The sequence below is a fragment of the Chamaea fasciata genome, unplaced genomic scaffold (genome assembly GCF_029207755.1).
Source record: "Chamaea fasciata isolate MVZ Bird 193981 ecotype frontalis unplaced genomic scaffold, bChaFas1.0.hap1 SCAF_32, whole genome shotgun sequence".
Taxonomy (NCBI): Eukaryota; Metazoa; Chordata; class Aves; order Passeriformes; family Sylviidae; genus Chamaea; species Chamaea fasciata.
This window is the reverse complement of record NW_027094117.1, coordinates 768,515-789,860: the sequence shown is the minus strand read 5'-3', so window position 1 is coordinate 789,860 and position 21,346 is coordinate 768,515. Positions and strand designations below refer to the sequence as shown.

At 52.3% G+C, this 21,346-nt stretch overlaps 1 protein-coding gene and 1 pseudogene across 1 annotated transcript; both read left to right on the top strand.

Annotated features, from left to right (window-relative positions):
• The window catches only part of LOC136303296 (class I histocompatibility antigen, F10 alpha chain-like), a 255,646-nt pseudogene that overhangs the window by 211,834 nt on the left and 22,466 nt on the right, over positions 1-21,346 (top strand).
• Positions 14,871-16,516, top strand: LOC136303343 (zinc finger protein 502-like). Its single transcript, XM_066207035.1, has one exon. The coding sequence runs from the start codon at positions 15,503-15,505 to the stop codon at positions 16,493-16,495; it is 993 nt and encodes a 330-aa protein (XP_066063132.1). The 5' UTR covers positions 14,871-15,502; the 3' UTR covers positions 16,496-16,516.

Below are 21,346 nucleotides of genomic sequence, written 5' to 3'. Positions count from 1 at the left end.
TTGCTGAAAAGAACATTTTATATTCAAATGGATCTTCTGAGGAGCCTAAACCATTGCCTTTTCTTTGCATTTTTTGTCTATTTGTATATTTGGAAGCAGAAACAAAATTTAAGCATTTGAATATAAAATCTTTTTTTAAAAGGACTTAGTTTTGGTTTTGCTGTTGGTTAGTCGATTAAGTACTAACTTGACTTAATTAAAGAAAAAAAATACTATTTAAAATATCAAACTAGTTGAAGAAGTCTGATTTGGTAAAATCTCTTCAGAAGCTTGTATTCTCTAACATCAATTAAAGTGCTTAATATGAAATATATTATACTTTTAATGCAACAATAAAACTCTAAACCTGAGACTTAAAAAAAAAAATTCCCTTCAATCTGGAAGACTAGTGAATGATTGAAGCTTGGACAGTTGTGGATAGATGCATGTCATTATGGAGTGCTTTTTATGTCCTCTAAACCAACCTGGCAGAAATCTGCTTGATTCCAGTAGCCAAATAAACAATCTTAGCATGAGCAGGTCAATATATTTGAGGTCACGGTCTTTAGCTGCTGCAGATCATCAGATGTTCATCCTGCTGGCACAGCAAAGCTGCCAAACATAGGAAGCCATGTCCAGAATACAATATTTTAACAGATCTATGCATAAGTTAACATTCCTTGCCTCTTAGCAAAGCCTGTCAGCCTGAATACAATGACAGTGTCATTATTTTTAGTATATTTATAGCATTACTTCTAGCAATTGCTGAAGACATTTTTGTCAAATACAGTTTATGTCATTCATTCTTGCTTATAGGAAACATTAACGAGCAGCAGGCCGACGCAAAGCATCTAAACATGATAATATACATTCATGTAACATTTTTCTTTTCATATAAGAACAGTTCTCTATTAAGTCCTCAGAGGAATCACACAGGATTAGATGATATCAATCCAAAGTAAAACTGAAACAATTAAATCACAGAAAATCTGAGGTTATGGAGCAAATCAATGACAGAGAAAATTAGAGCTTAGGAACTTTGAATTCGGATAAACCTTCCCTCAGCAGCAGTGGATGTGGTTTTGTAAGAACGATTTTATGCAATTTCTTCACTGTGGAAGTTGTGAGACATTGTAACAGGTTGCCCAGAGAAGTTTTGGGTGCCCCATTTCTAGGAGTGTTGCTGGCTATGTTGAATGGGGCTTTGAGCAGCCTGGTTGTTGGGGGTTGGGTTTGTTCCTTCTTTCTCTGGGGAATTTTTTCCCCACGGGTTGCCAAGGGGACCGGGTGTTGGATACTTGAGAGTGCTTGGCTGAAACAAAGAGGTGGACAAAAGGTGGAGGGGGGAGATGACGCAGGTAGAGGACAGGGCTTGAGGCAGCTGCGTGCTTTTCTTTTTCCGGCGTTCGGGAGACGCGTGTCGGCCGCTCCTCGAGGATCTCAGCCGCCGCAAAGCACGCCGAGCAGAAGCTGGGCCGCTATTCTGCCTCGTCTTCAGCTTCTTCGGCGCTGCTCCTCTTGCTGCAGCGTGACCCTGCACTCCCTGCGCTGCCGGGACATCCTGCCCCTGCCTGCCGGGACACCCTGCCATCCCAGCTACCAGCCCGGGACTTTTCCACTGTTCCAGCTTGGTGCTCTGAGGATCCTGCAGGGACACCGAAACCAAACTGCCCTGGGTTTTGTGAAACAAAGCCCTCAATGTTCTTGGTACTGTTGTCGTTTGTCATTAATGCTGTAGTTGTTTGGTGGGGGGGGGAGTTTTTTTTTTGTGTTTGTTTGCTTTGTATTACATACTAGTAAAGAACTGCTATTCCTATTTCCCAAATCTTTGCCAAAGAGCCTCTGATTGTAATTTTACCTAGCAGATACCTGTCTTCCTAAACCAAGACAGATTTTGGCGCCCAAGTGTGGGGCTTGAGGGCACTGAGAAAAGAAAAGGGAAGAGAAATAGCAGTTCTTAACTAACCTAGTACTTTCTTTTGTGTGCGTTGGATATAAAAACCTCATTAGGCTGCATCATGTGGTCTAACTTAGCCTGGTTTGGGTGGCATGTGGTTGTGGCTGTATTCCTTCCATTTGCAGGCCCTTATCTAAACATGGGCCCTATAACTAAGGCTACTGTGACTGTCATCCAGTTTATTTTATGGCTTAATAAGGTGAAGAACTCATGGATTTTTAATTTCCTCTGGAAGGCAGGCACATGGATTCAGGGCTATCGTACACTAACTGTGTGTTTTTGGAGTTACTTTAACAATGGTACCTACTGTGAGGAAATGACACCGGGGGAAGTTTCTTTTTCCCAACCCTTTACCCATCTCTTTGGGTCTGCCCCACCAGTTTTTGAAGGGTTTAAATCCTCTCTGAATGCTAATGATATCATACAATGGCTGGTGCTGCTAATATGCGTATTCTGTTTAGCATTCAGAGATAAGGGAAGATTGACCTGGATAACCACCCTGATACCTACCCCACAGAATAGGGATGATACCCCAGAGCCTGACTCTGCCCCACAGCCTGCCTCAGAAAGGACCCACCTGGATTGCGTTGAGGTTCTGGTAAAAGAGATAGGCCAAATGCTGAAGGAGTACATTTCCCCAGCTCATGAAAAACCCTCCCCCTGCCCCGAGAAGGCAGAGACTGATGGTGCAGCAGTGGAACCCACAGATGTTACAACTGTCCAGGTTCCAGCTGAACCACAAGGGCAGCCACAGCCAGCAGCAGTCGCCCCTGTGGAAACAAGGAAGTGTAAAGTGAAATCGTCAGATCCTGATATTAAGGGTAAGAAAGGAGGGTCCTCACAATCCACAGAAGAGCCACAGGTTGAGATCATCACTGAGTCCCTGACATATGAAAGTCTACGTAATCTGCAAAAAGATATTGCACGACGAGGACGTGAGGCTTATACAGCCTGGCTACTTCGAGTCTGGGACCTTATGGGTACAGGTGTGCAACTGGATAGTGCTGAAGCAAGGAATTTGGGACCCTTGACCCAGGACTCAGGTATAAATCAGGTATTTGTAAGAGAGCAAAGGCCCCTTTCCCTTTGGGAACGACTTCTAATGAGTGTGAGAGAGAGATTTGTCCACAGAGACAGAATGCAAGAGCACAACAATAGAATGCGATGGAAGACCCTTGAGGAAGGAATCCAACAGTTGAGAGAAGTGGCAGTATTGGAAGTACTTTTTGGGAGGACCGGACAGCATGATAATGACCCCGACAAGGTTAAATGCACAGGGCACATGTTGTGGAATCTGGCAACTCATGGACCATCCCAATACGCCACATTCATCGCAACAATTAATGCCGAGGATAACCAAGAGACAGTGGGTTCTGTTGCCAACAAGCTCAGAAATTATGAAAGTATGATCAGTGGCCCAATGCAGGCTCATGTCTCTGCGGTGGTGAAGGAACTCAAAGAGGAGATAAAGGAGGTGAGAGAGGAGATGAGAAGGAACAGTTCCCATGTAGCACCGGTGCGAGTCACAGGCCCCAGAATCAGAGCCCAACATTCCCCAGCGAGAGAGAGAGGGTACACCCCTCGAGCTGACCTGTGGTTTTATCTGCGGGACCATGGGGAGGACATGGGAGCGTGGCATGGGAAACCTACTTCTGTCCTGGCAGCACGGGTACGTGAGCTCAAGGAGAGAAACGCTAACAGAGGGAGTTCCACTAGAATGAAGGTAGCCTCAGCCTCCCATGAGCAAGCTGCCAGGTATTACGGAGGTGGGAATGCTGTGTCAGATTCCCTCGAAGGAACCTCTACCATGTATGTCCAAGAAGGGAATAATAACCAGTGCTAGAGGGGCCCTGCCTCTAGCCAGGAAGAGGCACGGGAAAATCGGGTTTTTTGGATTGTGTGGATTCGATGGCCTGGCACATCAGAGCCACAAAAATATGAAGCTTTAGTAGATACTGGGTCGCAGTGTACTCTAATGCCATCAGGACATGTGGGGGCAGAACCGATTTCCATTGCCGGGGTGACGGGGGGATCACAGGAACTGACTCTGGTTGAAACCGAGGTGAGCCTGACCGGGAAGGAGTGGCAGAAACTTCCGATTGTGACCGGCCCAGAGGCTCCATGTATTCTGGGCATAGACTTCCTCAGGAATGGATATTATAAAGACCCTAAAGGACTCAGATGGGCTTTTGGAATAGCTGCTGTGGAGACAGAGAACATTAAGCAGTTGAACACCTTGCCGGGACTATCAGAGAACCCATCTGCAGTGGGACTCCTGAAGGTAGAAGAACAACAAGTACCTGTTGCCACCTCGACAGTGCACCGTCGGCAGTATCGGACAAATCGGGACGCCGTGATCCCCATCCACAAGATGATCCGTGAGCTGGAGAGCCAAGGGGTGGTCAGCAAAACCCACTCACCCTTCAACAGCCCCATCTGGCCTGTGCGCAAGTCTGATGGAGAATGGAGACTGACTGTGGACTATCGTGCATTGAATGAAGTGACTCCACCGCTGAGCGCTGCTGTGCCGGACATGCTGGAACTTCAGTATGAGCTGGAGTCCAAGGCAGCGAGGTGGTATGCCACTATTGACATTGCCAATGCATTTTTCTCCATTCCTCTGGCTGCAGAATGCAGGCCTCAGTTTGCTTTCACCTGGAGGGGCGTGCAGTACACCTGGAACCGGCTGCCCCAGGGGTGGAAACACAGCCCCACCATCTGCCATGGGCTGATCCAGGCTGCACTGGAGAAGGGTGAGGCTCCAGAACATCTACAGTACATCGATGACATCATTGTGTGGGGAAAGACTGCAGCTGAAGTATTCGAGAAAGGAGAGAGGATCATCCAGATTTTGCTGAAAGCCGGGTTTGCCATCAAGAAGAGCAAAGTCAAGGGACCTGCCAGAGAGATCCAGTTCCTGGGAGTAAAGTGGCAAGATGGACGGCGGCAGATCCCCACTGAGGTCATTGATAAGATCACAGCAATGTCTCCACCGACCAGCAAAAAGGAAACACAAGCTTTCCTAGGAGCCATAGGTTTTTGGAGGATGCACATTCCTGAGTACAGTCAGATCGTGAGCCCTCTCTACCTGGTTACCCGCAAGAAGAACAATTTCCACTGGGGCCCTGAACAGCAACAAGCCTTTGCCCAGATCAAGCAGGAGATTGCTCATGCAGTAGCCCTTGGCCCAGTCAGGACGGGACCAGATGTGAAGAATGTGCTTTATTCTGCAGCCGGGAACAACGGTTTGTCCTGGAGCCTTTGGCAGAAGGTGCCAGGGGAGACCCGAGGCCGACCACTGGGATTCTGGAGTCGAAGTTACAGAGGATCTGAAGCCAACTACACTCCCACAGAGAAGGAGATCTTGGCCGCCTATGAAGGAGTTCAAGCCGCCTCAGAAGTGATTGGCACAGAAGCACAACTCCTCTTGGCACCCCGACTACCAGTGCTGGGGTGGATGTTTAAAGGAAAGGCTCCCTCCACGCACCATGCCACCGATGCCACATGGAGCAAATGGACTGCCCTCATCACACAGCGTGCCCGTATTGGAAACCCAAATCGCCCTGGGATTTTGGAGATAATTACAAACTGGCCGGAAGGAGAAAACTTCGGTTTCACGGACGAAGAGGAGCAAGTGACACGAGCTGAAGAAGCTCCTCCATACAACCAACTGCCAGCAGAAGAAACACACTACGCCCTTTTCACTGACGGTTCCTGTCGCATCGTGGGAATGAACCGTAAGTGGAAAGCAGCCGTATGGAGCCCCACACGACAGGTTGCAGAAGCCACTGAAGGAGACGGGGGATCAAGTCAGCTTGCTGAACTCAAAGCTGTTCAATTAGCCCTTGACATTGCTGAAAGAGAGAAGTGGCCAAAGCTCTACCTCTACACTGATTCGTGGATGGTAGCCAATGCTCTGTGGGGCTGGCTGAAAAAGTGAAAAAAGGCCAACTAGCAGCGTAGAAGAAAACCAATCTGGGCTGCTGATGAATGGAAGGACGTTGCCACTCGTGTAGAGAAGCTGCCTGTAAAAGTCCGCCATGTAGATGCCCATGTTCCCAAGAGTCGGGCTAATGAGGAACACCAAAACAACAAGCAGGTAGATCAGGCTGCCAAGATAGAAGTGTCAAAGATAGATTTAGATTGGCAACACAAGGGAGAGTTCTTCCTAGCCCGATGGGCCCATGATGCCTCGGGTCATCAGGGCAGAGATGCCACCTATAAGTGGGCCCGAGACCGAGGGGTGGATTTAACCATGGACAGTATTTCTCAGGTTATCCATGACTGTGAGACATGTGCTGCAATCAAGCAAGCCAAGCGGGTGAAGCCCTTATGGTATGGTGGGCAGTGGTCCAAATATAAATATGGGGAAGCCTGGCAGATTGACTACATCACCCTTCCCCAAACCCGCCAGGGCAAGCGTTATGTGCTAACCATAGTGGAAGCCACCACTGGATGGTTGGAGACCTACCCTGTGCCTCATGCTACTGCCCGGAACACCATCCTGGGCCTGGAAAAACAAGTCCTGTGGAGACATGGCACCCCTGAGAGAATCGAGTCGGACAATGGGACTCATTTCAGGAATAGTCTTATAAGCACCTGGGCTAGAGAACATGGCATTGAGTGGGTGTACCATATTCCTTATCATGCACCAGCAGCCGGGAAAGTTGAACGGTGCAATGGCCTGCTTAAAACTACCTTGAAAGCACTGGGTGGGGGAACCTTTAAGAATTGGGATACTAATTTAGCAAAGGCCACCTGGTTGGTGAACACTCGAGGTTCCACCAACCGAGCAGGTCCTGCCCAATCTGAGCCCTTCCAAAAGACAGACGGAGATAAGGTTCCAGTGGTACACATGAGAGGTATGCTGGGAAAAACTGTTTGGATTAATCCTGCCTCCAGCAAAGACAATCCCATCCGTGGGGTTGTCTTCGCTCAGGGACCAGGTTGCACCTGGTGGGTGATGCAAAAGGATGGAGAGACCCGATGCATACCTCAAGGGGACCTTGTTTTGGGGTGAACTATCCATGACAATGTGGCTGCATCCATATTTGCATATATATATATGTATTTTTAATAGTTAAAACTCAATGTAATATGTTTGTATGGGAAAAAAATTCGGGGTGGATAATGTTGGGGGTTGGGTTTGTTCCTTCTTTCTCTGGGGAATTTTTTCCCCACGGGTTGCCAAGGGGACCGGGTGTTGGATACTTGAGAGTGCTTGGCTGAAACAAAGAGATGGACAAAAGGTGGAAGGGGGAGATAACGCAGGTAAAAGACACAGCTTGAGGCAGCTGCGTGCTTTTCTGCTTCCGGCGTTCGGGAGACGCGTGTCGGCCGCTCCTCGAGGATCTCAGCCGCCGCAAAGCACGCCGAGGAGAAGCTGGGCGCTTTCTGCCTCGCCTTCGAGCTTCTTCGGCGCTGCTCCTCTTGCTGCAGCGTGACCCTGCACCCCCTGCGCTGCCGGGACATCCTGCCCCTGCCTGCCGGGACACCCTGCCATCCCAGCGACCAGCCCGGGACTTTTCCACTGTTCCAGCTTGGTGCTCTGAGGATCCTGCAGGGACACCGAAACCAAACTGCCCTGGGTTTTGTGAAACAAAGCCCTCAAGGTTCTTGGTACTGTTGTCGTTTGTCATTAATGCTGTAGTTGTTTGGTGGGGGGGGAGTTTTTTTTTTTTTTTGTGTTTGTTTGCTTTGTATTACATACTAGTAAAGAACTGCTATTCCTATTTCCCAAATCTTTGCCAAAGAGCCTCTGATTGTAATTTTACCTAGCAGATACCTGTCTTCCTAAACCAAGACTGATCCACACTGGGGAATGGCCCCACAAGCGTGGGGAATGTGGGAACAGCTTTAGCTGGGGGGTTGACCTGAGAAGACACCAGCACTTTCACACTGTGGAGAGGCCGTGCCAGTGTCCCGAGTGTGGGAAGAGCTTCTCACAGAGCTCTCACTGGACCAAACTCCAATGGAGGCAGCACTGAGGGAAGCCCTGCGAGTGCCCTGAGTGTGGGAAGAGCTTCGTGCGCTGCTCCAGCTCCATCCCCCATGGGAGGATCGGCGTTGGATGATCCCCAGTGACCCGCGTTGGGCAGAGCCCTGGTGATTTATGGTCCTGGTGATCCGTGTTGGGAAGACACCTGGCTGAGGGGCTCCACCGCTGCCTGGCTCCCCGTGGTAACCTGGGTGAATGCAGGGGCAGCAAGATCCATAGGGATGCAAACCAACATCAGGAATTCACTGGGGAGAGTGGATTTGTTGTCTTTCAACCCCCAAAAAATTTTTTGAGTTCGGTCATATCTTCTGGTGGCATCAACAACACTTGAGGTCTTGAGGTCTTTTCCAACCTCAGTGATTCCATTCTGATTTTCTATGGCCCAAAGGCTTCTTCTGCAGCCAAATGGTGATGGATTGGGCAAAGACCAAGATTTTGGAGACAGTGGGGTGGAAACTCCTCTGAAAAAGCTTCTTCCCTTCCACTGAAGCACGTGGATCCTCACCCAGCACAGACATGGAAATCCTTTTCTTTTGGCCTTGATTTGCTTTTCATTTCTTTTCATTCTTTCAAAACATCTGAAATGGGAGTAAAAATAAAGACATTGAACTGAGACGGGGGTGGGGACATGGAAGGATATAGACATGGTGGAACACTGACACGGAGAGTGACATGGGGACACGTGGACATGGATGGGGACGTGGCCATTCGTGGGGATGTGAGAGGACACGGGCATGGACAGAGGTATGGGGGACAATGACAGGGATGGGAATGTGGTGGGGAAACAGCCAATGGGTGAGGACATGGTGGGACATGGCCAGTGGCATGTGGGGACATGGCCATGGCCGGTGCCATGGGGGGAACTTGCAGGGGCTGTGGGGGATGCTGGGTTTGAGGGAGTTGAGGGTTTCTGGGAGGGCCTTGGGGCTTGCTGAGGGCTTTGGGGACCCCAGACCGAGCAGCTCCAGCTGCACTGGGAGACCCTGGTGGAGGTTCTGGGGCAGCTGCTCAAGGAGCCCCTGACCTGGACCCCCAGCCGGGCATTGGGCTCCTGGGAGGGAATGAACATCCTTGTCCCCAGGAGGGAAATCCCAGCAGCCTCGGGGTGTCAGGGGCAGCTGAGAGGCCACAACAGGGAAGGGGAAAGCCAGACAGAGCTGTCCCCCTCCAAAACTGCATCCCAAAAATCCCAAAACTCAGGGATCCTTCCAGAAAAAAGCTGCCAGGAGCTGCCTGAATTGAGGGCAAGGGGGATGGTACCTGCAGTCTGAGCAGTAGGGGCCTGGAATCCCCCAAACCAAGCACAGGGGAGAAGGGTGGTGGGGACTGGGGGGATGATGAGGAAGGCAGAGAAGAGGGGGAGAAAGAGAGGTCTGGGATCCCCAAAGAGAGTGAGAGAGGTGTGGGACCCCCAAACTGAGTTAGGAGGGGTCTTTGGGTTGGAGAAACAATGGGGGAGGGAAGGGAAAGGTGGGGCTGGGACATGAAAAGGGGTTTCATATGGGTCCTTTCTTGTCCCCGTCATTCCATCCCTGGAGTGATTCCCTGGGTCTCGGGGTGGGGAGGCAGGATGGATCTGCACTGGAGGGGTCCCCAAGCCCCCTGCTCATCCCTGGGGGGCTCATAGGGGGTTTCCCACACAGCATCCAGTGCTTCAGCGGCCATGGGGCAAGGGGGTGGGAAAGGGGGGTCTGGGTTTGGTGGTTAGGAGGAGCAGGAGGAAGAGAACGGAGGGAGGACAAGGAGGGGGAAAAGGAGGAGCAGGAACAGGAGCAGAAAGAGAAGGAGCAGCAGTAGAACCACGTGGTTCCCCCACCCTCTTCTGAGTCCGCAGATTCCCCGGCCCCAGCAGGTGAACAGGGAGGGGAAGCTCGCCCCACATCTCTCAGAGGGTGTCCTGGAGGGCCTTTTGCAACCGCTGGGATGTTTGGATCTTGCAGGACCTGAAAGCTGAGCCACAAATGTCCCTTGGGAGAATCATGGAGGATCCACACGGTGATTGCCCAGTACCGGAGGACGTGGGGGGGTGACATTGGTTTTGGGGCTCGCGAGGAGTGGGGAGAGCAGCATGGGGAGATCCCGAAGCTAGGGTTCCTCAGCAGCCTGCCAGGGTGGGGGAGGATAGAGATGAGCAGGGTCTCGGCCCACCCCGTGGTGAACAGGTGGTGACTTCTTGAGCGGGACTTGGGCAGCGGGACCAGCTAACCCAAGGTGCTCACCCTTGCCTTTTCCCCCAAGCCAGGATTTGTCAATCTCAGACTGTGTCTAGATGGAGGTAAAGGAGGCTGCGAGGAAAAAAGAAGATGCCTGGGATACTGAGGCAGGTGAGGAGGAAGTCGTTGCCCCTTTCCCCCTCTCCTCTGCTCCATCTCCCAGCCCAGCCTCACCCCCGGCTGCAGGATAACCCCACTGCCGACGCTGTCCTGCCAGGGGTAGGCTGGGGGGATCTCCTTCCCCTTCCCTCTGACAGAGGCAAATCCTATCCTCTCCTTCCTTCCTCTCGTCATTCTGTCCTGCTTCCTTCCTCATTCCTTCCTCTCCTTGTCTTTCCTTACTCCAGGCACTGAGCTGCAGACAGAGACCAGGGAGAAGAAATCCCCGCCACGGAATCTTGTGGAAGAGGCTGTTTTGAGTGGCTTCCTGGCACAGGAATCCAATGGGGAGGAAAAGCCTAAGAGCACCCACACAAGGAGGGGCTGCAGACCAAGCCCAAGGAGCTGTGAGGAGGAAAGACCCCCACCCCTGTGCTGGGGAGGTGGCCGGAGATACAGCCAGATCTTGGAGCTGGTGGAGAAGGCTCAGGCCAGTGAGAAGCCCCACGGGTGCTTGGAATGTGGAAAGGGCTCCAGGTGGAGCTTCGAGCTGAGGAGACATCAGAACATCCACACTGGGGATTGGGCCCTACAAGAACGGGGAATGAGATGAGCTTCAGGCGGAGCTCAGCCTATTCCTGGTGCCTCCAAAGACAGCGGTGCCAGATGCAGAGACCCCCCTGCAGCCCCTAGAGATCCATGGGGATGCAGAGATCTCCCTGCAGCCCCTGGAGGAGCAACGCTGGAGCAGGGGGATGCCTGACAGGAGGCTGTGACCCTGTGGACAGAGGGGCCCCCGCTGGAGCAGCCTGTCTCTGAAGGACTGACCCCGTGGCAGGGGACCCATGCTGCAGCAGTTTGAGGGGGGCTGTTGCCTATGGGATGGACTGAGGTTGGAGAAGTTCCGGAGAACTGTCCAGTGGGAGTTCCCCAGGGTGCAGCAGGAGAATGGCTCCTGTCCCTTAGCAGAGGAAGAAGCCTGAACTGAGGGGCATGAACTGAGCGTGGTCCCCCATTCCCTGTGTCCCTGCACTACCGGGGTAGGAGGTAGAGGTGGAAGGAGGGAGAGCTGGGGATGGTGTTTTGAAGGGTTTTTTCCTCTCGTTATCCTACTCTGAGTTTGTTAGCAATAAATTCAATTCATACCTCCAGTTTGGAGCCTGTTTTGCCCGTGACGATGTTTGATGAGGGAACTCTCTTGCTCCTTAACTCATGAACCCTTGGTTAAATTTTCTCTCCCCTGTCCTGCTGTGGAGGGCACTGACAGAGCAGCTTTGGTGGGTGCCTGGCATCGGACAGCACCACCCCACTACAATGGGACACGTCCCTGTGTGCCCCCGTGCTATGGTGCCACTGTTGCTGTTGCTTTTGTCTCCCTCATCAATTTTATCTTTTGCATTAAATGCTTGCGAAGTGCCCCCGGTGTCCCTCGTGTTCCCCCGGCGCCGGCAGCCCCGTCCCTGCCCTGCTCCCCCTCCCACGTCCCGTCCCGGCTGGCGGAGCCTTGGAGCTGCCGTGGGGGCCGTGGGGCTGCCCCGGGGGCTGCGCCCTGAGCCGGGGCCCCTTCCCAGCGCTCCCAGTCTGCCCATCCAGCCCGGAGCAGCCGGCGAGGGCTTCAGCTGGGACGGCAGGGGGGCGATGCTGAGGGGTGGGACCCACCTCGCTTGGGTTTGCTTTGTTCTTCCCAGCCTCAGGAAAAAAGATTTTTGGAAGTTTCTGCCAGGAATCTCTCCCCTCGTCCACTCAGCCCAAGGGCCTGGGGGGTTTTCCCTTTTATTTGGCGAAATCAAAGCCATGCACTTCATGCTCATAATTAGGGCCAGGAGAAGTGACGGCTTTCCTCGGAGCCGGTCCCGGGAACACGCGGGGCTGGGAAAGGCGGGCCGGGAGGTGCGGAGAAGTTTGTTTGTGTTTCCAGCTCAATCCCGACTCGGGCCCGGGCCCGTCCCAGCGCTGTTCCTCATCTGCGGCTTTCCCCTCACACAGCCCGGGGGCGGGGCCTGAGAGCGCGGGGCGGGGGTGGGCCGTGTGCAGAGCCCGCCCCTGGCTCGCTGCCATTGGCGAATTGTGGCCTCACTCCAGAATCTCGCGTGCTGATTGGGCCGAGCCCGGCCCCGGGGCCGCCCCCCGGGCGGCCGTTGACCGGCAGAGGCGCCATTGGCGGAGCGTGTGTGCGGGCCCGGGAGCGGCGGCAGCGGCCGGAGCCCGGTGAGGCGGCGGCGGAGCTCGGAGGCGGCCCCAGCGCGGGTGGGAGCCGCGCTCGGTTCTGCCGGGGCTCGGGGCCGGCTGCGGGCGGAGGGGGCGGCAGGGGGCTCTGGCGGGTTCCTTGTGCCGTGTCGGCGCCGTGTTCCCCGTGGCCTGAGGGCGCTGCGGGAGCGGCTGCCCGCGGTCTCCTTCCCGCCGCTGCCTCGGCAGGAGCCGGTGCCGGAGCAGCGCTGCCTCGTCCCGCTTCCTGCGGGTAGGACGGAGGTGGCCGCCCTGTCCCCGGGGCTGTGCGGGAAAATTCCCGTGGCCAGAGGTTTGTGACCCCAGAGGAGACCGAGGAGTCCTGTAAAAGTGACTTTATTCCTGAACAAAGGGAGAGGCCGTGCGGCATTTGCCGTGGGGTCTCTCCAGTTGTTGTCGTACGCCAGCTCCTTTTTATCCTGATTTTCCCTTCTGCATCTCCCTGTCCCTTTGCCCAGTGGCGAAGGTTGGGGTTCCCAGGGGTTCGTCCATGGTGTTGCAGGATTTGTTCTGATGGCCATTCATCTTTTCCCCATTTTTGGGTGCTCCCTCCAGCCAGGGCTTCATCAATTGATCTCTTTTCTCTAATTAAATCATCACATACTTGGATTCCCAAGTGATTTCTCTGAACTTGTGGTAGCACAAACACCCCAGTGGTCTAATGCTCCCTGTGTGACACAGACAGTGAGAGCACATGTTGGAGTGGGGAGAGGGATGATTCCCCCCACTTATTTGTGTGAAGTTTTCACAACATTCTTAATTTGCTGTTTCCCTTTGCAGCTGAAGCATCCTGCATTACCCCAGTTCCTGAGGGTGAGGTAAATTATTTTGATATTTTTTCTGCAAGGCTTGCCCAAATAAGGCTGGTGCTTCTATGCATACCTGCAGAAGGACCGTCCACGGCTTTCCCATTTTCCCTTCTCTTTCTTGTTCCCACTCAAAGGCCAAATCCTGTTCAGCATCCTGTGTCAGTGGGCATCCCCAAAAATCATCTTTGACATCAAGTCCTGAATGGCAGCAGTGTGAGGAGGGAACCTGGTTCCAGGTGGTGTAAGGATCTGAGACTGTGGGGTGCCTGGGTTTGATAATCTCAATTCTTCTTGTTAGGTCCTGCACCATTCTGTGGATTCCATCTGATTTCTTGGTTGGCAGCACAGGAGCATTATAGGGAGAGATCCCTGGCTCCAAAAGCCCTGCCTTGAACAGGGGCTGGATAACAGGCTGTACGCCCTTCCTTCCCTCCCTTGGAACAGGGGATTGTGTTGAAGAATGGTTAGCAGAGCAAGGCCACGGATCACTAGAGGCCTTATGGCCCGATACCAAGTGCTAGCAGCCTACGTGCTGCTAAGACAAGCTGTCCTTGGGACAGCAGTAAGCACGGATACAGGCCAAAGATAAAAAGAACTTGTAGTTAATAGAGCGTAGCAGTAGCACATATACAAAGTTTTCAGCATGCCAAGAGGAGGAACCTTCTCACGCTTGATATAGCCAATCAAGTATAGATGAGTAGTGGATGCTAACCAATTATAATTTGACAAGTATGCTGAACGCTTCGGGCAAAAGTATAATAACGGATGTCATGAGCAATAAAGTTGAACAATGCTTTACCAATCATATTGATTGATTGCATTATTCCCTCGCTGAATTCCTCTGCAGGATTGCTTTTAGACACCACTTGTCCTGGTTGCTCCAGAGTAATTTGGAGAGGCTGGGTGTCTAAGTTTTCCCTTTTTCCCTGGGGCTGCCCACACTTGTGGGTTCACTTCAGCACAGGCCTTGCCAGACATTTGACACAAAGGTACCACAGAACTGGCCTCTGTATCATCTTTTACAATATTAATTTGCATTCCCAATTTGGCCTTCAAATCCCAGTAAATTACAATCACAATTAGGAGCAAATAAAAATTCCTGCATTCCAAAGCCATCTCCCACATCTGCTGATAGTGGTTGAATAAAACACATCTGCTCATCTTTCCCAGTTGTCTCCTGAATAATTAAAGACATTTTTGGGATTTTCCCCCCTTAGGTCTAAGATCCAGAGTGGATGGAGAGGCCCCTGTGTGTATGAGGAAAGGCCTCGTGTGGATGCAGCCCCAGCCTGAATGTTGTCAAGGGCTGCAGTGTGGTGGGTCCCTGGTGGAATGGGAGCTCTGGCAGCCCCAGGAATCCATGTCCATGCAGGGGTGGACTTGCTCCTGCTGAGGGTGCTGCCGTGTGTGCCTGCAGTGTCCTTGTGGCCTGCAGATGGAACCCTGCTTCCTTGCCAGGGGAATTTGGGGAGGTGGGAGGGGGGAGCGCCAAGGCCGGGCCCCCCGCGCTGTCGTGGCGGGAGCGGCTGCAGTGGGCAGCGAGTGCGGGCGGGAGCGGCCGAGAGCCCAGCGCTGCCCCTGCCCGACCTGCCCCAGCTCCATCCGTGCCCCTGCGGTGGGATGCTGTGGGTTTGGGGGGAAGAGGGAGCCGGCAGTGGGTGCTGGGCCTGGGGGCAGGAGGAGAAGGGGAGGGGAAACCGGGCTGAAGAACAAGATGGTCAAATGTGCACATGGGACGAGAAGGTGGGATTGTGCAGGAGAAAGAGGAATAGTAGAAGGAAGAGGAGTGTGAGGAAGAGTAGGGACTCAGGAGGAGAAGGAGCAGGAAGAGGAAGCACCACAACGTTCCATGCCTCCCTGTACCTGCAGCCTCTCCCCCAGCCCCGGGAGCATTGCCTCCCCACATGCAGCAAGTGACCAGGGAGCAGGGTCCATGATTTTCATGGGGGTTAATCTTGGTGTTTCCTCGCTTTACTGGGATAAATGTGGATGCTTTGGTGTTTTTCAAGGGGCTGAATCTTTATATCTTAGAAGAGGTGTTGTCTGAGCCTTGATGTTTGGAGGATTTTGGGGCTGAATCTTGGTGTTTTGGAGGTTCTGCAGACACAAGGTGCCAATGACTTCCTGAGATGAAGTTGGGCAAGGGGGAACACCCATCCTAAGGTGCTCTCCTCTTGTTTTCTCCTCATACCATGATTTATCATTCCCAAGGTGTGGCCAGATGGAGAAGGAGGAAAAGCCCCGGAGATCCCGCAGGAGGAGGGGCTGCAAACCCAGCCCAGGGAGCTGTGAGGAAGAAAGACCCGCCCTGTTCCAGGAGGGCGGCCGGAGATCCAGCCGGAGCTCAGAGCTGGTGGAGAAGCCTCATGGAGGGGAGAAGCCCCACAGGTGCCTGGAATGTGGGAAGGGTTTCAGCTACAGCTCTGCCCTGATCCGGCACCAGGTGATCCACACTGGGAAACGGCCCTACGAGTGTGGGGAATGTGGGAAGAGCTTCAGGCACAGATCCAGCCTGATCCAGCACCAGAGGATCCACACTGGGGAACGGCCCTACAAGTGTGGGGAATGTGGGAACAGCTTCAGCCACAGCTCCAGCCTGAGGAAACACCAGAGGATCCACACTGGGGAAAAGCCCTACGAGTGTGGGGAATGTGGGAAGAGCTTCAGCCGGAACGGCTACCTAATGAAACACCAGAGGATCCACACCGGGGAACGGCCCTATAATTGTGGGGAATGTGGGATGAGCTTCAGCCAGAAAAGCCACCTGACACAACACCAAAGGATCCACACTGGGGAAAAGCCCTACAAGTGTGGGGAATGTGGGAAGAGCTTCAGAGAAAGCTCAGCCCTGATCCAGCACCAGGTGATCCACAGTGGGGAGGGGCACTACACCTGCTTGGAATGTGGGAAGAGCTTTGGATGGAGCTCCAGCCTGAGAAAACACCAGCGCATCCACACAGGGGAGAGGCCCTACGAGTGTCCCGAGTGTGAGAAGACGTTTGTAATGAGCTCCAATCTCCTCGCCCATCAGCGGATTCACACGGAGGAGAGGCCCTTCCGCTGCCCCGACTGCGGGAAGGGCTTCAAGCAAAACTCTGCCCTCACTGTCCACCAGCGCATCCACACCGGGGAGAGGCCCTACGAGTGTCCTGAGTGTGGGAAGAGCTTCTCACAGAGGTGTAACTTGATCCAACACCAACAGAGGCACCAGTAAGGGAAGCCCTGCGAATGCCCCGAGTGCGGGAAGAGCTTCGTGCACTGCTCCAGCTCCATCCCCCATGGGAGGATCGGTGTTGGATTATCCCCAGTGACCCCCGTCGGGCAGAGCCCTGGTTATCTGGGTTCTGGTGATCTGTGTTGGGAAGACACTTGGCTATGGGGCCTGCACATCTTCCTGTCTCCCTGTGGGTACCTGGATGAACACAGGGGCAGGAACATCCATTGGAACACAGACTGCCACTGGGAATTCCTTGGGGAGAGCAGATTCACTGATTTTCACCCCCAGAAAATCTTTTGCGTTCAGTCCTATCTTCTGGGGGTGTGGGAAGACAGAGATAGTGCTAAAGGCAATCCTGCCCCCGATATATTGCAGCTGTGTTAATTACCAAAGAGTGGGAACAGCCTTGCCCTCACAGCTGTGGGTGTGATAAAAGAGTGAGTTAGTCGGTAGAGAGTCAGTTGGAGTCTGCTGACTGTGCTGTGAGGAGGAAGGGACAGGAGGTCGTGTGAGGGACAGATAATTAAACCACTCTTCGAGGGTTAAGTGGCCTTGCTAGGGACAGGAAGCAGCGACCTGGAACTGCAGAAGGAAGAGAGAAGAAGGAAAGAGCCAGAGCTGTGGGGAGCTTCCCATAGGATTGCTACATAGAAAAGGTATGAAAGATGTGTAGATAATAAGGTGCTGATACTTGAAGCTCTCTGAAGTTTTTAGTGAAACACCTTGTGTGCATGGCCATCTCAACTCCGACAGGACCCCCAGCCGGGCATTGGGCTCCTGGAAAGGAGTGAACGTCCTTGTCCTCAGGAGGGAAATCCCAGCACTCCCAGGGTGTCGGGGGCAGCTGAGAAGCCACAGCAGGGAGGGGAAGGCCAGACAGAGCTGATCCCCTCAACAACTGCACCCCAAAAATCCCAAAACTTAGGGATTCCTCCCCGGAAAAAAGATGCCAGGTGCTGTCTGAATTAATGAAAGGGGGTATGGGACCCCCAGACTGAGAGGAGGGACCTGGAACCCGCAAAACCAAGCATGGGTGACAGCGGTGGTAGATTCACGGGGAGTGTGGAAGGGGTGGAAGAGTGAGGGAGAAGAGGGGTTTGAGACCCTGAAAGAGTGGGGGAGGGTGCTGGGACCCCCAAATTGCTCTGGGAGGGTTCCCACTCCTCCTCCTTTCTAATCCCCTGCATGGAGCTCGGGCAGGTCAGGCTGGGGCAGTGCTGGACTCTTGGCCCGGCCTGGGCGCCCCCCATGCACCCCCTCCCCAAATTTCCCTGGTTGCTTAGAGGGGTCCCTGTGCCTTTTGGGGGTTTGCTGGGTGCTGTGCTGGGGTTCAGGTGCCTCCCAAGGAGTCACCAGAGCGGGGTGACACAGGGGAGGACACACAGGGGTCCCCATTCCCAATCCATCCCAGGTCCTGTTCTGCTCTCCCCCAGTCACGGTCCCTTCCCATGGTCCCCCCAAGTCCATCTCCAGTGCCCCCATAAATTGGACTGGAGCAAACTGAGAAACTTTATTGGGAGCAGCTGGGCAGAGACAGAGTGACAGTGGGGCTGAGGGGACACACGACCCCCCCAAATCATCACGGGGACAGAGTGGGGGGTCCTGGCTGGGCCCGAGGCCACGGGGAGGGGCTGTGGCTGCCAGCGGCTCAGGAGCTCTGTGGGCAGAGAAAAGGGGGCGACACCGGGCTGGGGGCCCCGGGGGGAGCGCACACGCCCTGGGGGAGGGGGGATGCAACCCCCGGGACCCTCCCTCACCTTCTTGCACAGGCAGAAGCCCAGCCCCAGCGCCAGGAAGACCAAGCCCAACCCGAAGCCCCCGATCCCCGTCAGCATCCCTGGGGGTGCGGGGGCAGCTTTCGGGAGCAGGGGGGCACAGGATCCGGGAAACAGCGGCGGCTGCCGGGAAGGGACTGGGACGGAATGTGACAGGCTGGGATGGACTGGGACAGACTGGAACACCAGGATATACCAGGACCAGGACCCAGCAGGACCAGAATTGGAGCACAAGGGATCATACTGGGATTTGTTGGGACCACACTGAGGACTACTGGGAACATGCTGAGGGGAACTCAGTGCTGTTGGCCTTTACTGGGCATGATTGGGATCATACTGGGACTAACTGGAATCATACTGGGAGTGACTGGAACTGTAATAGTGGTGAAAGGGTGCAGTTGGAAAAATGCAGGGGGCAGCTGCACCCATGCTGGGATCATACTGGGACTGACAAAATCACGCTTGGGGCGACTGGAGTAATACTGGGAGGATCTGGGCATGACTGGGATCATACTGGGAGTGACAGGGATCAAACCAGACTCATACTGGGAGTGACTGGGGTCATACTGGGAGTGACAGAGATCAAACCACTCATACTGGGAATGTCTGGAAGTTGTTAGGATCATAGTGGGGGTGACTGGACTGCAATCATGCTTGAAGTGACTGGGACTACACTGGGAGCAAATGGCATCCTAGAGGGAGCGACTGGGAGTGACTGGGTTCATACCAGAAGTGGCTGGGGCCATACTGGACTCCTACTGGGAGAGACTGAGATTGATTTTTTTAGGGGAAAAAAAAAGTGTAGCCAGATGCTACAACTGCTCTCCTTTGGCCCCTGTGTTCTGTACACAGAAGTTAGTTTAAGTACCCGTAAGTACCCAGTAGTTTGTCTTCTAGCAACTCATGGGGAAAATTTCTGTAAGTAAAAAAGAAAGAAATCTGATCCCCAACATACAGGCTCCCCAGGTAGCACTGAATTGCTTACTCAGCCAGCACCCCAGTCAATCCAGTTGTTTTAGTGCTGCTGTTGAACTGAGTTGCGGTAATAAAAGAGATGCCGAGAACCTTTTTCCAAAACCCCAAGGCTGAAAATTACTTTTGCAGTCTGAATTGCATTGATGGATAAGCCTGTTTCCTTTATGTCTCATGATGGAAAACATTTTTGCACTGGGTGTTAGCAGAGTAAGTCTCCCCAAGCTACAGGGCCCACCTGTGATGTGTGCTGGAATACCAGGCCAGGCTCTGTTTCCACAAAGGAAAAACATTTTCTGTGGGAATTGAAAGGGGCTATCATTAAATGCGGACTGAACTAAAGAAGTATGATTGCACCAATTAATCTCGTTTTTGTATACAGAGTGGTAAGGACAAACATCCTTAACCAAAATTTGATCTTTCCCTGTACAGTTTAATTTGGCATGAAAAAATCATGTTTACAGAACCAAAGATCTCCAATTCTTCAGGTTCAGAAGATGCCTTGGGAAGGTGAGCAACCCACCATTTCCATGCATCTACAGGGGATCAAAAATCCCATGTGGATGATCCTGCAATTGTACCTTGAATGGCTCTGTCAGTTTTCTCTGGAGCTGGCCAAGCATCCACTGGCACACCAACCAGACAGGTGGGAAATGGCTTTTCTGGGGTTGTATTGGACAGACATACGGTATCTAAACCTGATGCACTGGCTAAAGTCACCCAGACATTTGTTTTAGGTTGACTAACTGGCAAATTTGCATTACTAAAAGCAAGCATGCAAAAAAGCATAACATTTGATTGAACCCCGTATTTCCCTTAAACTATTCTCTAACAAAAGAATTCTACAACACTACTGATCCCCAAGTGTTGGTCTTTGGTTGATCGACAGGTAAGGTTGCATTGATGAAGGCAAACAAAATAAGAATATAAAGACATACCTGATTTAACTTAATGCTTTTTGATTTAAGGCACTTTCTTTTTCATTTTTAATTTCCAAGCATATCTTTTAGCACATTCCCTTTTTTGGTTCTTCCACAAAATTCACTCAGGACTGGCCAGATATAAGGCACTGAATTATTTTGTTTGCATTCAACTCTCCAAATTTGAATCTGATTCTCTCAAAAATTCCCTCCTCCATTCCTCCCGAAGAATGGGAAGATGGGGGCTGCTTTCTTCATCATGACCCACTGCAACGAAAAATCCAATGGCCTTGTGCTTTGTTTGGGATTCTAAATCACAACACGATGTTCACCACGCTTGTGCCAACAGAGCTCTACGATACCAACGATTCCCACACCTTTTACACTAACACAAACCCCAGAGTTGACAGTTCTTGCACGTGGGACAAAAGATGTCTGCCATCAGCTACAGTCTCCGTGCAGCTCACGTCTGCGTGCTGCTTCTCTGCTCTTGGAGCTGTCAGCGTGTTCCTGTGCTTGATTTGGCTTCACGTTCTCCGCTGGAATACACCTGGGTCCTGTACCTGCAGAAACACAACCTTTGTCCCAGGTTATTAGAGAAAGTGGACCTTCAGTTTGTCCTGATTCTGGATTTCTGAACAAAACTAAAGGGTTTCCTTTTCTTTTTCCCTGTGTGTACCGATGTAAAGCTGCACTTCCAGATAAATCCACTGACAGATACAAATTTGTATTTCTCAAAAGATGGGTATTTGGTAAAATCTGCTTCCTATAATTGCAAACTCTGCAATCCTCATGGGTTGACTGCTCCTGTGGATACAGGAGGTTGCGCCAGCGCGCAGACTATTTATGATTTAAGACTACTTATGATTTTTGGCAGACTATTTATTATTTATGATTACGTAAATGCATTAATGATTGCTTTGGCTTGATCCCTGGAAATACAAAACATTGCATAAGTGCGCAGGTACTCTGATGAAAAAATGCATGACTTGTTGAGAACTGACAGCAATCAAGAAAATTCAGGTACAACAACTAAGAATATTTGAAATGACAGGCATGTTAATGACTATTAACGATAACACATGTGAAATTGGATGAATATTAATCACTAAAACACTGTATCATCACGCCAGATTCTGCAAACAGCTGACAAACCTCTCTCCAGTGAGGACCCCGACATC